At 39.2% G+C, this 18,352-nt stretch overlaps 1 protein-coding gene across 1 annotated transcript in view; it reads right to left on the bottom strand.

Annotated features, from left to right (window-relative positions):
- Window positions 1-9,149, bottom strand: part of COG6 (component of oligomeric golgi complex 6) — a 54,443-nt gene extending 45,294 nt beyond the window's left edge. Inside the window, exons 1-3 of the mRNA XM_019756975.3 lie at window positions 8,929-9,149; window positions 5,803-5,946; window positions 1,771-1,842 (exon numbers count right to left, since the gene is read on the bottom strand). Coding sequence (XP_019612534.3) covers window positions 1,771-1,842; window positions 5,803-5,946; window positions 8,929-9,081 — 369 coding nt within the window. The 5' untranslated portion in view covers window positions 9,082-9,149. The remainder of the gene's footprint in view (window positions 1-1,770; window positions 1,843-5,802; window positions 5,947-8,928) is intronic.
- Between the last annotated feature and the right edge of the window lie 9,203 nt (window positions 9,150-18,352).

Here is an 18,352-nt window from a genome sequence, read left to right as displayed (position 1 = left end):
AATCTAAGAATCAAAAATGAATGTATCCCTCAGATGAGGGAAATCATATGGTTCTTTTCCTTTTCCATCTGACTTATTTCACTGTTGGTGGTGAGCACACGATGCACTACAGATGACGGATTGCAGAACTGTACACCTGAAACTTATAACATTATTAACCAATGTTACCCCGTAAATTTAATTAAAAATAATGAATGTAAACAACAGGTGGTATATTTTAAAATATTCAATAAAAAAAGCTATGAGGAAATCCTTTGCAAGTGATGAAAATGCTCTATATCTTGATTAATGATGTTTACTTCATAGGTGTATAAAACTATCAACTACATCAATTTTTACACTTCAAATGGATGCAGTTTATTATTTTAGTATATGTGCTGCCAAAGCGAGCACTCAGTTTATTATTATATACAAATTATTCCTCAATAAAGTTGATATGAAAAGAGAAAGAAAGAAAAAAGGCTTGTGCCATTATAAGAAAAAAGAAAATTGGAGGTACAAAGAAAACACAAAGGACAAAACGGAAGATGACACATTGTGATTTAAATACTTATCAACTGTTTTGAAAATAGCATGGAATAAAAATACTTTACCTTTTACACTTAAAAATAGCTGTGATAAAACGAATAAAAGTATCATTAATGATAAGCATTAGAAAATAAGAGGTGCTATGTTGAGAACAGAAGAAACTTCACAATCTAACATAACACAAAATATAAAATATCACAAAATAAATACAAGAGTATAATATAGAAAACCTTATAAAGTATAGTTTGAGAAAAAACATTAAATCATGGCATGGAAGCTAGAAAATGAGAAAAGGAAATAAAGACAAAGTTAAATAAAAAAACAGTCAAACAAAATCAATTACTAAGCAACAAAAGTAACATGCCAAAAGATGTGAAATGGCAATAATAATTAGCAAAGTTCACATGATTATTTAAGTATTATATAATTAACAAAGACCTAAAGATTAGAAAAATAAACACGCCAATAATATTGACATATTAGTAAGAATATAAAAATTTAGACAATACTAGGAAAGCTAAAATTTCAGAAATAGGAAATTGACTAGTTTTGCAGACAGATCACACAAGTACCTAAAATTATTTGTGGAATATGCATAGATTAATGAGTGTTCCTAGAATCACTGTAGCTGTCAATAGGTCCAAGAGAATCTCAGAGGTAAAAGTTCGGAATAAAAATGTGAAGGTAGTAGACACATAACCATGACTCTTAGGAGAACCTATTCTATTCACCATTCCAGAATTATACGACTGAGGCAATTAGGTTAAATGCTAACTTTATCGCCAAACTAGAGGTGTAGAATGCTTTAATAAACAGACCCTGAGTAAAATTACATATATTTGCCTGAGATTTTTTTTTAGGCTGAGCATGAATCATAATTAAGCTGGGTCTTTATCGGGCATAGCTTTAGTTTGAACTTACTCCTAAGGCTTTCGACTAAAGGATTCATTTCTGCTGGACTTACAGGATATTACAGGATTGAGAGTTTATTAAAATTTTACACAGTTAACTGTACCAGCTAGATCAAAATATAAAGGCTTTTGGAGTTAACAATATTAGTAAACCATCACCCGAAGAAACAACAAAGTCATTTATAGCTAAAAACAGAAAAAGGCATATTTACGTTCACACTTCCTCCAAGACAGGAGGTAGTACGGTACATGACCAGACATTGTGCAGACCTGTCTCTGAAAGCTTACTTCGTACCAGGAGCTGTGCTAAAACCCAGCCATCACACACTACCTGTAGGCGACTCGTCATGTCTTGACAACAGTTGCTCATTGTTTGAACATCTTCATTTATGCTTTCAAGTTCCTGAAGAGGAGAAAAGTAACACCATTAAATACATGTTAAACAGGTATCTTTTCTCTGAGCCAAACCCTTATTTTTAACCCATGATTTTTTTTTTTTGCCAAAACATGACAAAAGATCCCATAAGTAAGCTTCAAATTGATTAAAAAGAATTAAGATGTAAGAAAAGATGTGTTAGAAAAGATGTAAAAAATACTAGTATGTTCTTTATAGAGGGAGTGACAATAAAAGATGGCAAGTGCTTTAAAAATATTAAAACCTCTTTATTCAAGAATACTAAGAATTTATCCTAAGGAGTTAATCAGGTAAGTGTACAACAATATACGAAGAGGATGATCAACAGAGTAGCCTAAAACAAATGGAAAATGGGAAACATTTCCAACCACACAATGGAAATCTGTGCATATATTAACACTGTGTGTGTGTGTGTGTGTGTGTGTGTGTGTGTGTGTATTGGCATGCAGAGATGTCTACATAAGGTTAAATCTGTGCATATATTAATAGTGTGTGTAAATACATGTACATGTATATGTATATTTACTGGCATTAAAAGATGTCTATATAAGGTTTAAAAAGTATCATAAAACAATACTTAACACTTTCAAATTTTTAAGTAAATATATGTGTAAGTGCAGAAGGCCATATAATAAAATACTGCCAGTAGTTATTTCTGGGTAACAAGATCATAAATTGTTCTATTTCTGACCTTATTATCTAACTTTTCGATAATGAATTATTTGTACTTTTAATTAATAAAAATAAGCAAATTTGAAAACCCCACTGGTAACAGTGCCCCCTCCTATCTTCTGGAAAGTCACCACATATTAGCTCATGCCACAAATCTGGTAATTTTCTCAGTAACATTCTCTCCCTGTGTACTTCCTCCTCCAGTCCCCGCAAATACGTATGGATTTAAGTGGCCACTAAGTCCTATCACTTATAGCGAGCGCTAATGTATACTCCTGTGTCTTATCCATTTCCTCTTTACTTTAGTTAGGTCAACTGTCATCCTTCCATGGATTAAAGAAGAAAAAAAAAGTCTCCTAAGAGGTCTTGCAGGCTCTACACTCTTTACTAAACCATCCTCTCGGCTTGACTGAACCGATCTCTAAATATGAAAATCCGATGTCACAAAGTCACTATCAGCTTCATACCGCCCTATCATTTTTCCCAATTCAAGTGCCACCTAACAGAAACATATGCTAGGAGGGAAAGCGTCAGTGGTAGACAGGGTCTTACTGTAACCCCTTTCAACACAATGCCCAGGTCTTCAAATAGAAGCCGGACAGTTTTAGGAAAGGATGGGCCAATCAGGGGGCAAGAGAAAAGAAAGCAGCCAAGCAGGGCTAGAAACAAAACATGAGGATGAAGCAGCGTTAGGAAATCACTTATGAGAATATGAGCATAAATCTTAGTTCTAGAATTAAGAATTTTTTCCGTACTTTCTATTACGTACTTTGAATTATAAAAATCATAGCACCAGCTATTTTCAAATGTTACGCTTATACTTTACTATACACAGAATGTAATTCAGTTTACTAAACTACGTCCTAAACCTCTTCGAGGTAAATAGTAAAAGAAGCATGATTTCAAAACATCAATTAATTTCAGCAATAGCAGATACCTAGGCGAACCCATCTCACCTTTCCTTTAAATCTCATCGTATAATCTAATAAGAACAACATTATGACATTATCAGCCAGCTAGGTCAGGAATAAGTCCTAATATTTACTTTAGCTACCATAATACACTGAATGGGTTTGATTTGTAAAATAATAGAAATTATCTCTCTTAACGTACGACTTAAATGCAGAGATTAGCTAAGTTGTCCTTCAAGGGCATTGACATTGTTTGTAGTCTTTGTATGAACTTAGAGTAAACTGTCTTCTTTTCTTCCCCAATTAAGTGAAATCACAGGTCGCAAAATACAACTGGAGTACGATACTCTTAAAAAAACTTTCTCTTATGGAAAATTTTCAAAAATATCCAAAAGTTGAAGTAATATGAATGACCGTGTACCTGTCACCTGGTTTCACCAATTGTCACCTCATCATCACTCGTTTAATCTCACTCTACCCTTTTTCTCCCTCCCCCACAAATGGAATCATTTTGAATTTGAAATATCACATAATTTCATCCATAAATATATCAATACGTACTTCTAAGAGGACTCTTAAACCACAATGCCATTTACACATTTAAATATTTAACAGTAATTTCTCAATATCAAATACCTAGTCAGTGTTCAAATGCCCCCAATTGTCTCAATTTTTAAATAATTTGTTCAAGTCAGGAACCAAATAAGATACTTCTTTTTTTACTCTATAGATTCTCACTCCTCCCTAGTTCTTTTTCTTACAATTTATTTGTTGAAGAAATTTCTGTTGCTTGTACAGTTCCCAACATTCCCGATTTTGTGACTGAATCTTCATGGTGTGAACATTCTCCCTGCCCCATTTCCTACAAAACGGCAGTTACAATAGCTCTAGAAGCTTGATTATACTCTGGTTCCGTTTTCTGACAAGAAGTCTTCATAAGTGGTGTTGTGCATCTTTATTCAGAGTCCCAGACATGGTTGCGCCTCTTTCTGAGGTCAGCAGCTAGTGATGACCAATGGCTAGATGGGTGGGGGCCTCTGGCATTGTCTGGAGACATCTTTGGTTGGAACAACTGGGGGAAAGGGGTGCTACTGGCATCTAGTGGGTAGAGGCTAGGGATGCTGCTAAACATCCTACAGAGCAGAACAGTTCTCAACAATCATCTGGCCCCAAATGTCAATCAGGCCAAGGCTGAAAAGCCCTGAGCGGGTCCACAGATTCAGGAGTGGCTGCCGAATGTTCTCCTCTTCTAATTCTACCCTTTCTTCTTCATTCATTCGACAGAATAGCTCTACAAAGAAAAGCCTCCCCTCAACAACAGCATGTAGCTGACATAAACACAGGATAAGTGCTTGACTCTCCTTTTATTTAACAGTTTTCAAAATAAGCTGATTTCCTTATATCCACCAAAGGTAACTAATGAGGGTTCTGTTTGGTTTTCAATATCATTATGAATTCATGGGCTTAAACATCCACTGAATTATTCTTATTGATGCTCAAATCATCCTGTCTTTGGCCAGCAGAGGCCTCTTCAAGTTAGTTCCAGTCTTTCTGATACTTTCCCAATAGTCTTGGCGGCTTGGCTTTCTGCTACTGACAGGACTGTCCCTTTCAGCGGGAAAGCGTGTTTCCAGACAACCGTCTGGCTGTGCTCATCGCTATGGCCTCTTCCTATCTTTCCGAACACCACTGAACTTTCCTTTTAACCTTCTGGATTATTAGCCTTCAGTGAAGTCCTACTAAACTGCTAAAATTCTTTTGATTAAGTACTCATTGAAACCATCTATAACTCTTTCGTACAACTCGTACCTAAATATTAACTATAACTATAATATTGTTATGTGATATTAACATAATTAATATATTGCATAATAAATAGAACATAAAATTCATTTTTACCCAATGATGAGTAGACTGCTCACTCAAGTATGATGAATCATTATTTATGCACTGAAGTAGTCATCGTACGTAACCTGAAAACTTCATAATTTAGGATGCAGTAAAGTAACTCTGTCCTAATTATCTCCTATCTCTACTGGAAAACCATTCCGAGAAATGTTATTTTTGCTGTTGTTAAAAATGCTAAAATTCTTAAGAGAATATCCTAGAACAGATATTACAACTTTCTAAGAACCAGCATTAGTGGAAATCACAGATTCAGAAATCACATTAATCCAAAGACAGACCTTGATGCTTCTGGAATAAGTAGTTAAATTTTCTATTTGACAAAAAAAAAAAAAAAAAAAATTCTATTTGAAGATGGTACAAGAATAGCAAACATGCCAACTTAATTCACATAAATACTTAGCACAGAGCAGGCATACAGTAAATTCTCAATACATGCTTAATTAAAACGTTTACGTACTTCCTTCACTTCCTTGAAAATGCTTACAAATTCCTCATTGATGGCTAAACTTCTGCGTTCAATATCTCCACGTAAATTTCTTCGAGTCCGCAAACTATTTTCAACAAAAAAGGCTGAAAGTGCCTTGAGAGCTTCCAACATTTCCTACACAATTGATAAAAGAAAAAAATTATTGGGACTGATTTTCAAATGTTTTCCTAATCTCAAGCCAAAATTTAATGAAATCATTTTCAAGTAATTTGTTCCCACTAAACAACACATAAAATACTAAAAGACCTTCACATCACTTAAGAGTAAACTTATTTCCAAAATACAATAAGGACATACTTACTTGTGTACTGTGGCATATCTAAATCTATCTATGTATCGATCGATCAATCAATCGATATAGATATATAGCTACACAGATATACAGGATAATTCACTGTAGAATTGTTTGGAATTGCGAAGATTGGAAATAAACTTGGATGTCCATCTGGAGGGGACTACTGGTTAAATAAATTATGATATATCCATTTTAAAACAGTGGGAATTCTTTATGTACTTTCTCTGGAAAGATATATAGAAGATATATAGAAGAAATAAGTACCACCAGTAGCCTGCAGGCTAGGAACTGAGTAAATAGGAACAGAATTTAAAGAAACTTAGAGAGTCACCTCTCTGACGTGACTTTTGAACTTAGGCCCGAGTGGTAAGAAAGAGGCAACCACGGGGTAAAGCCTTCCCTGGGCAAAGGAAATGAGTACAAGACACTAACACAGCAGACAGGCATGTGTGACTAAAGCCATGGGAAGCTACTAGAGGTTCTAAGCAAACGGGTAATGTAATATGTTTTGTATGTTTAAAAGTTCATTCCAACTTAGCGAGGAGAACAAATGGTAGAAGGGGGCAAGAAAGCAGGCAGGTGACGCAAGAAAGATCTGAGAGTAGCTTACGCCAAGACGGTAGCACTGCAGATGGAATGAAGACGTGATTATTTCAAAAACATTTTTTTTTCAAGGTAGAGCCTGTAGGACTTGCTAATGGATTGGATGTGTCAAAAAAATGACAGGGATTGAAAACTACTTATCCGCTTCTTGACTGCACGGGGAAACGGTGATGTTCTTTACTAACGGTCGGGGGAGAGCCAGTTTGGAGAAAAAGAGTTCTAGTGACATTAAGTTTCTAATGATGTCAGTCAGGTATCCAATTGGAGGTGCTATACAGACAATTAATTGTACAAATCTGGAGCTCAGCAGGGATGTCAGGAACGGGGTTATCAATTTGAGAATCATAATGCCTTTTGCTTTTTAAAACCATGAAAGTAAGAGTTCTCCTACAGAGAAAATATGGATAGAGGAGAGAGGGCAGAGGACCAAGCCCAATATATACAACAGTAGCATGAATCCCACAGATATAAATTCCTACACCTGAACTGACATAAAATATATTCTAACAGGCTTACCCTTCCATGTTTCAGTTACAATGTTATTGTGAAATATTGGCTAGATTGACAAAAATAGTAAAGCTATTTAACTTCAACCTAATACTTGAGAGAGAAAAAATATCTTTACAACTACAAATATTTATTGTACAAAAACAACCACAAAATAAAACTATTTCTTTTGACTACAGTCTTGAAATATCCTAGGGTCTGGCTCAAAGAGGTAGTCAGTAAATGCTGAATAAACAGAATCACACAGATCTGGGTGCAAATTACAACTCCACCAATTACTAGTTATACGACGTAACTTAGTTACACTCTCTCCATACCTTATTTTTTCTCATTGGTAAAAGGAGATAATGTTAACTTATCAGAGTAGCAGTAGTAAATGAGATAATAAATGCCAATATTAGATACTTTAACCACTTAATAAATTGTATGATAAAATTAACATTTAATGAGAAATGGTAAGTGCCTGGTTCTTGTCTGAGCACTTCACCTGGACTCTCTCACTGAACCCTCACAACAACCTGAGAAAATTACTAGCAGTGTTCCCAACTCAGGAACGATGAAACAGAAGCGTGGAGAAGTAAAGGGACTTACTCAAATCACAATGCACCAAGTTGGTGGTTACATTTGATAAATGGCAGCCTCAGAGCCAGTCTTTCTTACTCACTATATTATGTTACTTTTTACACACAAATGCTTACTGTCAGCTTATTTTCATTTACCTACAAATTTATCTACAAAGCTCTCCCTTCTACATGTGTATTTTTTCTTTAAGCTACATTGGCAGGATCAATTGACCTGGCGACTCAGTGCTGCGGACAAGACAAGCAGCTCTGACAGGAGCTGGGACAGGAGGACGTGGGCAGTTCATCCTGCAGACGCACAGCGCGAGCCCCCAGATTACAGACAGGGCTTCGCTAACAGCAACCCAAACTGCAGATACTATTTCATTTGAGCCATGCGCACGTTCTTCCGCGTTCCAGTATATACAGCATAATATAAAAAGTAATGTAAACAGGAAATAAAAACATTACTATACAAAATAACGTCGTATTTTAACTGTTTCACTTGTCAATGGACGCGCTCGGTGACGCCAGCGCAGTCCTCCGGCTCCTCCGCACCCGACTCGCTTCTCCCGGCGCGTCAGCGGCTCCTCGTCCTGCCCCGGCTCCTCGTCCTGCCCCGGCCCCTCGTCCCGCCCGGCCCCTCGTCCCGCCCGGCCCCTCGTCCTGCCCCGGCCCCTCGTCCTGCCCCGGCCCCTCGTCCTGCCCCGGCCCCTCGTCCTGCCCCGGCTCCTCGTCCTGCCCCGGCCCCTCGTCCTGCCCCGGCCCCTCGTCCTGCCCCGGCCCCTCGTCCTGCCCCGGCCCCTCGTCCTGCCCGGCTCCTCGTCCCGCCCCGGCCCCTCGTCCTGCCGGGGCTCGGCTCCCGTCTCCTGTCCCCCAGCCCAGACCCGAACGCCCTGCGGGCAGAGGGACTCGACCATTTGCCCGGATCGCGTCTTCGAGGAACCCTCTCAAACAGGAGTAACACCCAGGAAACCTCTTGGCTTCCCCCGGCGCTCCCGGCCTCCCCGTCGCACCCGCCCCGCGCCGGCAGAGCAGCGGGTCCCGCGGGCCAGGGGTCCCCTCCGCGGCGGGGATGAGACGCTGGGCGCCGGGCAGACGCCGCCCCCGGCCCGGCTCAGCGCCGCTTACCTTGTCATTGTCGAGCCGCGTCTCCAGAATCTTATGCAGCTTCCGCGACAGCGGGTTGTTGGTCTGCGCCGAGGCCCCACCTGCCCCATTGCTGAGGCCGTTGGCCGTCCCGGACGCCGGCGCCGCGACCACCTCCCCGCTGCCCGAGGACATGTCGCCTGGGTCAGACCCTAGCTGGGCTGCAGCCACCGCGGCCGGACAGCGCGAGTACTGCGCATGTGCACAGGATAGCGCGCATGCGCTCCTCGGAAGGCTGGGCCACGACCACGCTCGCCAGGCTCGTAGAAGCGCGATAGGTGGAAAAGTTACCGGGAGGCGGGGCAAAGCTCTCATGGGGGAGGAGACGGGGGGTTCTAGCCAGATTAACAAATCGGAAAAAGACATGGAATAATAAAAACTAGAGAGAACAAAGAAAAACACATTATTTATAGCTGACATAACTGTATCTCTGGAAATCCAAAAGAATTTATAGAAAGGTTATATAATTTATAATTACCTTTACTTTGCATGTTTTTATCACCCCCAAAGGGACAAAAATCTGGGAATTCAGTGGGTTTGCAGAACAGGTCGTGTGACTCTTTACTGCCGGCTTGCAAATCTGATTTTATATGTAGCAGAGTGTGGTAAGGACTTGCTTCATCAGTGACCAATGAAAAGTCTGTATAAAGGTGATTAGAAATCCAACATTGAGAAAGGCTCGGGAAGAGATGACTTCACAGCCGAGTTGTATCGAATTTTTAAAAGACTATCTGATTCCAATGTTGAGTTATTCTAAGCCGGTTATTTTAACCTTGACACTACAGTTGGCCTTTGAACATCGCGGGGTTTAGGGGCGACCTACCTCTCCCTCCGGAAGTCAAAAATCCAGGTGTAACTTCCGCGTCCCCAAAAACCTAAGTTGTCCCTAGGTGTCTGTGGGGGATTGGTTCCAGGACCCTCCTCAGATGCCCAAATCATGAATTCTCAAGTCCCCTACATATAACGATGTAGATCAATGCATACACAGTCAGCCCTCCAAATCTGAAGACTCCCAGCCACAGATTGAAAACAGCACAGTATTATTGAAAAATATCCGTGCGAGTGGACCCCTGCAGTTCAAACTGTTGCTCAAAGGTCAACTGCACTGACATTATGGACTGGATAATTTTTTTGGCGGGGTGAGGGGGGCTATCCTGTTCATTATAGGATGTTTTAGAAAATTAAATCAACCGTGTTTACAAACGTTTTTAAATATTTAGGAGAACATACAATTTGCACGACTTTAATATAAAATGTTTAAAATAATATATGAATTAAATATATAAGTTGTACCTAAATGGAGAAAGTTAATAGCTTAAATTTAGAAACTGAATATCAATTAACAATTGCTAGATTTTTAAGTAGATTTACTTAATATATGTTATATTTAAACTTGCAATTAAAGTATTAATATATCAGCTATTAATGAAAATGAATGCAGATGTAAGGATTCCTGTCTGCATACAAATCTATCCTTATACACTAAAAAAACGCAATTGTCAAATGATTTCTCCAAAAGGATATTGATGTATTGTCACCATGGGAACGGAGACTGATGCTTGACAGCCCAAACAAAAGTTAAGTATGTCCAACACGCTGGCTCTGAAGAAGAACTGGAAAACCAACCCTTAGGCCTCCATGAAGCCCATTAGAAAACCGTTGGTGAAGCGGTAGCTGCCCTGGTCTTGGAGTCAGAAAACTTGGTTTGAATCTCAGCTCTGCTTCCATGGGCCACCTTTTGCCTCCAATTCAAAACGCTATATAGCACCACCTGGGTTATTGAGTAATGAGGATCTGATGAGCTGAGATGTATAAAGATGTCTTACACAATATGTGCTGTAACACATAGTTGGGGTATTAACCTGAGCTATTTCACACCACCATCAGTGACACTATACAATAATCCTTCATTCCGGTCCACACCTCCATACATCAGTTCCACATTCTCAGACAAAGCATATGTATCTTCACACATTTCCCAACCCCTTTCGATTTCCGATTCATCTGGCACACACAGGTGCATGCGTACACATAAATACATAGTTTAATAGTAAAATGTAAGCATTCATGTACGTTCTGTAGGTCTGGCAATGTCCTCTTTCCTTATACGGATACGTGTAATCTCTAGAAGCAAGCTTCTGTTTACTTGCCTGCTCTCCTGGTGCCAATCTGCAGTGTTGCCAGCTGGTCGCTTTCATTTAACACATACCATATTTTAACACTTACCAGCTTTAATCACTGGGTAGTAATGTCTTCAATTAAATAGCCACAGTTAATAGTTTCATTGTTCAACTTCTTTGCTGCAGCGTTAGCATATAAACCGTAGATTTCCCCTTTTTTTCTATTTGGCCTCTCTTGTCGCCCTTCTGTGTAGGCCTGACAACCTTTTGCTTTTAATTGATTGCTATTGAGTTTCTTTGCAGAATATATGAACCCTTATATGGCCTCTTAGCAGAATTAAGCAGTCCACCTGTCGCAGGGAATCTGACTTCTGTTGAACTCTTTCTGCTCAGGCTTCCCGTGTGCCCTGTGCTGAACCTCAGCCATCTTATCCCTTCTGCCTGGAACGCATTCCTTTCTTCTTCCCTTGACCAGCTCTTACTCTTTTTTTTTTTTTAAGGCCGCTCAGGAAGGAGCTTCACCTTCCAAAAACGTTCCCAGGCAGGCTAGGTGTGCCCTCCCTGTGCTTTCAAGTCCTCCTACAGGTGGTATCCTCATTGCGGTGTTATTACCTACGTGTTTTTATTATTCCCTTTAATCTGTGAGCTCCCTGAGGCGAGAAACCATCTCATCCATCTTTAAATATTTGGTACCTTACACAGTTTTTGAATGAAGTAGGAGTTGAATAAGTATTTGTTGAATAAATTAAAAATGAATATGAATAATAGATAGGCTGATTTATTTGAATAAACTATGACCTAAATTGAAGACAACATATTCTATTCTAAACCAAACATGAAACAGCGTTTCTGTTTTTCACAGTGTCCTCACCCTTTATTTAGGTACCCAAGGGAGAGACTCATAGTTACTTCCAGTTCATCACCCATACACACACTTTCCCTAGTAATGAATGTGGGGACAGAGCCCCAGAGAGCAGTTTCCAGGCTCTTGGCCTCATATGGAAAGGTGCTGGCTCGGGTAGTAGGTGGTCATAAGCTGTGACTAGTTGGCCATCAGCTATTACCAGTTAGCCATTAGCCACTAATATAACTGCCGTGGCTAAGCTAGCAGGCGTAGATTGCGGATTGTGGATTGTAGCTAGCAAGTGGGGTTGGTTGGTCAAGGGACAAGGGACGGCAGGCTGCAGATTGTGTGTCTCCTGCTTCCTCTGTCTCCAACCCAGCCGCCAGCGAGAATATAGTGGTATGACTCCCCTACCTCTGGCTCCGTGGGTATTTCTTTCTGGCCTCACCATATCCTGCACCCTTATGCGCGGAGTAGGAGCTGAGACCCTGCATGACACCCTGCATGACAATGAATCATTTATTAAAATCATGTATAGACTTCACCTCCACAGTGTATCCACTGCATCTAACTTCTTTTTCCTGTTTCCATCATTATCTCCTTATTCAACCCCTGAATTATCTCAACAATTTATTAGCCATCTCAGTTCATTATGAAACAGTCTCTTGTATAGCTTATTGGTACCATTTTTTTTCTTCAATACCGTTCTTGACATACCCTGATGTACTGATTTATCACTTTCTGAATCAAAACCTTCAATGAGTCACTATTCCAAAATGTGACGCAGTAGTCCTCAAACTTTTATAAACTATCACCTCCTCTCAGGCAAAACATTTTGAGAATGCACAGTGTACACATGTACACATATTTATAAATATGTGTTTAATTTATAATTATACTTATATATTAGACACAGTCTTAAACAGGCATAAAAATGTAAATGGTTGTGATCAAGAGAAAATAAAAATATTTCTGATAATTTTATGTCTTAATGTTTCAAATACCTTTTTAGTTCTCTAGCTTTTCATCATTATTCTTATACATGTGTATTTACATATGCATAGGATTTATAAATATCATACATGCTTGTTTTATATTCATAGATTTTATATGTATTTATAAACTTTTCTGTGTATTTATTAACTTTGGTTAATACTTTATGATACAGCAACTGAAGTTGCTGTTTTTGTTCCGAGTTCAGTTTATTTCACCTTGTTTAAGGGCTATCATGCAAAAAAAAAAAAAAGAAAACCAACAACAAAAAACCCTCAAGGTTTACAAAAGCACAGTACATCTTACAATATTTATGGTTTCTTATAAATAAAATTGGATCTATCTCCCTATTTGATTTGAAATGTCACTTTTTAGAATAGTATTTCTTGTCAGAACTCATCAGATTATCCCAGCTCTTGTCTTGTAATGTATCTGAGGAACATATTGTACTTAGAGGAATGTCACCTTTATTTATTAGTAATTATATTATTACTATTATCTTCAAGTGGTGGGTTTTCTGAAGGAATCTTTTTAAACTACTTGCCATTTGGTGAGGATGAGTTTAGTTAAAATTAGATGACATAATCTATAAAGCCACCTAACTGGGCCCTCGAATCTGCAAATTCACTGAAAGCTAGTATATTGCCATGAGCAACTCCCTGAAAACTAGCAAAAGGTGAAGCACCCCCCCAATCTCTCAGCGCCCACTCTTCCCTCAGGATGCCTCCCTTACTGTACACACACACAATGTGACATGTCAACTTGAAATATACAGTGAGGGCACCAGAATCAATCAGTAGAATACATTTTAGCAATGCTCAATTTCTTTCATTAAGATTGAAAATTAAAACTGAATGAAGCTGTGCCATCTCCTCACACCCCAGTGCATTCTCACACATACCTCCTTCCCCACTTAGGAGAACGCTAGTGTAGACAATCAAACAACATAGCGATCTTTGACTTCTGGGTGCTTTAAAATTGGACCCCAACCTGCCTGAGAAATAAATCCTTATATTTCACTCTCACTGCTGCACTACATTTCCATATTTTAACCCCTTGTCTCTAGTCTAGTGCTTTTCGTCCCCGCTAGGCCCAGGCCCTGAATGCTCTCCCCACTTTACCTCTGTAGCTTCACCTCTCAGGTTTCTCCTTCATGCAACCTCCTTTCGTTTGGGTATGGATCCTTTTTATCTCATCTGAACAAAGATTCACAGAACTTAAAAGTTCTCTTTGTCACCTGAATTACAGTAGTGGTAACTATGTGCATGTATTTATTGTCTCTTCTATGAGTAGATTATAAACACCTTAAGAAGAGGTGCTGGGTCTCATTAATTTTTATGTCCCTAACAATTATCCTGCAAACTTCTTGGCACGTAGTAGGCATTCATTAGGACACAGTGTGATACTATAAAACAAAATGGGCTTGGAAATAAGACACAGGAAGAAGGATTAGCTTTTTTGTGAAAATTTTGGAAAGGAAGAACCTTCTATCGTTTAGCACTGTCCAGTAAGAGGATAGTTATACAGTGACTCTCCCTGGGAGGGGTGAGGCAGGATTCAGCTGACAGTCCCTGAGGGAGGTACAGTAGACACCTCTCCATTGGGGGGGACACCAAATTGAAGTTCCTTTCAATAGCATGAGTCTACGATTTGGAGCAGAAACACCAAATCTCTAAAGGCCATTTCCAAGGACAATGCTGTTATATTTTAAAGTCTCCTGCTGTATCTCAGTTATATTGACCGTGTACAGTTTTACTTGTTGCCTAACACGTATGTAAGAAACTCTTTTAAAAACAAGAAGTTATTTCAGACTTTGATAGATTTGGTCACTCTTTCACATATTAGTTCAGTAGTTGATTATGTACAAGCTTCTTGTAGAGGGCTGGTTGTCCAGCTGACAACAAGAAGTATTACATCTGTTAATTGAGTGTGATATCATCCATGCATGTTCTGTAGGCACAGATCATGAAGGCAATTTAGATAATGAAAGTTACATAATTGATCACAGGACTAGTTTTGCCATCTTCCACACCCAGCGTTTACCACTTAGCAATCAGAACAAAAAAATTACAAACATTGTTCTTGTCCAGGACTGTTAACATCCTACCGGCATAAAAGTATAAAACACACATGCACACACATATGCACACACACATGCACGCACAGACACTTCTGTGGTGCTAGAAATACTCAACATCAGTGTCTCTTCCTGGAGATAATGTGGCAGTGCATTTTGTCATTAAAACCTGCGCTCTCGGAAGGTGCGTACACTTATTGGTGATGTTCTCATAGTCCAGTTTGGGAAACAGAAAGATAGTTACTGGATTAAGGATAGTGAGAGTGCAAAATGACATAGGACCTTGAAGTTGCTTAAAAATAGGAAAACACACCAGTGATGCAGAGGGCAAGTCAGTCACTCAGTCATTTCTCATGACTGCCCCATGCCACACCAGCTTGGGGTCCCGATGAACCCCGGCACTGGGAGCACAGCCCATCAGCAGTCAGAACCGGCCCTTCAGAATGTTCTCAACTCTGCCACGTTGGGGCACCTTGCGGATGCTCACCTGGGTGTTTGCATGGGGCAGAGCTTTAGTGCCTATCAGTGAATCAAACCAGAGTACAAACAACTTCTCCACTTTGTGTAACTGATCCCTTTCTATTAAGTTTACCTACCATGTTTACTCAGTCCTCTCCCCTATTTAACTTTCCCCAGTACAGTGGAAGGGAAAATTAATTAACCCAGAATTTAGCAGATTATAGTGTAAGCTTTTTAAGTGTTGATTTTTGATTCTTTGCAGAGACCACTGAGTCTCTTAAAAGTGAGGAGGAGGAAGCTGCATGTTACAAAGGAAAGGAGAGGAAGGAAGGAAGGAAAGGAACAGTTTAAAAAAGAAGAAAGATAATGTCCCCATGTAACTTTTACAATTTTGAGTCTCTAATCGAATGTGGTTCTTGGACCAGGAATGTCAGCATCACCTGGAAACTTATCAGAAAAGGAAATTCTTAGGCTCTACCCTAGGCCCACTGAATCAGAAGTTTTGAGGGTGAGGCCCAGCCATCCAAGCTCTAACCGTCCTGCAGGTGATTGTGATGGACACTAAAGTTTGCGTTCTGTTCTGGCTTCAGTTGCTGTGTGTTTCAGTGAAGGCATATCCAAAAGTGACAGACCTAAACAGAAGCTTCACTTCCACACGAATTTTCTTCTCCTCTCTCTCTCTCTCTCTCTCTCTCTCTCTCTCTCTCTCTCTCTCTCTCTCTCTCTCTCTCTCTCTCGTTCTCAGAAACCTAGGAGGTTGTGCAAAACTCAGTAAATAAAAAGTGGAGTTTGCATATGGTTATTGCATACATGCCGTGTCAGTTTCCTAGCTGATAGGAGTAAGATAGCTTTAAGCTAATGAACATGTGTTATTCCTCTAGATATCCCACAGCAGAAATTAGTATAAGGCCTTATGCAGTCAGTAAATAGTTGTTAATGAAGAAGTAAACTGTACTTTTATAAAAATTAATTTTCTGTTTGGAATTTACAAGCGCTTTCAGTTAGGATGGTGGGCACATATTCCATCTGATGTCACAAACATGACATATGTGTTTATAGCTTAAACACAGAGGACATTAATTACCACAATCAAGAAAAACAATTCAAATTAAGTATCATACTTATTTGGGATCAATAGCCTCATTTCCTCTACTAAGGAAAATCCGATTCTGAGTTCAGTCCCAGGTTCTTAAAATATATTCAGTAAATCATGGTTAAAATGCTAATATTGATATCAGGGTGATCATGCCTTTAGGTGAAGGTCTCACCAGAACACTTTGTCATTCCTGGCAACCTAAACCAAATACACACTGTTCAGAAAATTGGAAAGTATTTGCTAATAACCAACCTACCAGCAAAAGTACATTACATGAAGTCTGCTAAAAATTGAAAATGATAAGAAAGACCATAAAATCAAACCCAGATGGTTAAACGCAGTTCTTTCGTGATCACACATTTGTGGCTCAGTATCAATACTTGAATTATATGTGTGGTGCTCAGTTGTTAAACCATTTTCCTATAAACTACAAATTAATATTAATGGCAAATTCAACAGCATTCGGCAGCAGCGTGTCACTGTGCTAATCACTGATTGTCATTTTAAATATTAATGCAATGCAATTTTTTTTTTTTTGTATCAGCTTAAAGCAGTAAGTACACAGAAACAGCAAGACCTAAGGCAGGTGAGACTCTATCATAGGAGATTTGATAGCAAAGCTTCCAACAGTAACTGGTTAGCAAAATTTGAATTGCTCTCTAGCAGTGGGCATAGGATTCGTATGAATGATGACATCCCTCATAATGATAGCTGACCCCTGGGGTTATTTGCTTTGCAGTGTTTGTCCAGTCTGTTCACAGCACTGCCTGGTGTCAGAGATGAGGTGCTTCATTTTGAACAAGGAATTCAATCATGAAGCCAAGGAACAGAGCCACCAAAACCAGCTGGCACCTTGTACCAGGGAGAGAAGAGCAGAGAGAAAAGCTTAAGGAGGCGTGACAATAGGAGAAGAGCACCTTGGAGGGAGAGGCCTGATACAGGTTGTCCTGCAAAGGAAGCTTTTGAATCAAGGTGACATGATTCCAAAGACTAATGAACAGAAATGGTGCAAACAAAATGTGTCTAGATCCTGTCAGCCCTGGCAGGGGCCCCAACCCAGACCCAATCTCTGTTTGGGGCCTCAGACTTACAGAACATCTCAGATGAGAGATGCTATACGAGGAGAAACCCACCCTTTCTCTTGCATAACTCCAGGCTGGTGCCTCAGAGTCCCGGCTCTAAAGACTATTGCCTATTTTTTAGAGTAAAGGATAGGTAATGCTATTACTTCTGTTATTAACAATAAAGAGCTTGTAAATCACCTGCCTCTAATAGGAAATTGACATCAAAATAAAAATCACTTATAAAGTACATGTCTACAGAGTTTACCATGCTTGACACAAATTGATGATGATGAATTTTTAAACTGAGAATTTCTTTTCAGGTCATTGAATTGATGTTCCTCATTTCCATTGAAGGTAAAATGCGATGTAAAACTTTTGTAAACTCTAATGATGCTAGTATCACTTTTTCCTTAAAGTAAAAAATGAAGATGCCATAAAATGCCAGTGAGTTCATTTTAATTCCACATGTTAATTAAATGTGATTTCTGAAGAAATACATGTCAATTTACAGGGTAATTGTCTTACAAAATAGAAAGCAAACTTAATTATTTTTTAAAATTATATCCTCAAAGGTAAGAGATAATTTAAATTAAGCATAACAAAAGAACACCTAGGTAACTGGCTGTAACTCCTTATAAGCAATAACATTAATGATTTAATGAGGTTTTTTTCCCCACCAGAGACAAGAGAATAAAATGCAGATATTGAACAGAAAAATTAATGCATGTTATTGAGACTAACAGTTCCATTTGC

The sequence above is a fragment of the Rhinolophus sinicus genome, chromosome 16 (genome assembly GCF_057876585.1).
Source record: "Rhinolophus sinicus isolate RSI-liver-muscle chromosome 16, RSI-T2T, whole genome shotgun sequence".
Classification (NCBI taxonomy): domain Eukaryota; kingdom Metazoa; phylum Chordata; class Mammalia; order Chiroptera; family Rhinolophidae; genus Rhinolophus; species Rhinolophus sinicus.
Note: the sequence above shows the minus strand (reverse complement) of the source record. Positions and strands in the feature narration are given on the sequence as shown.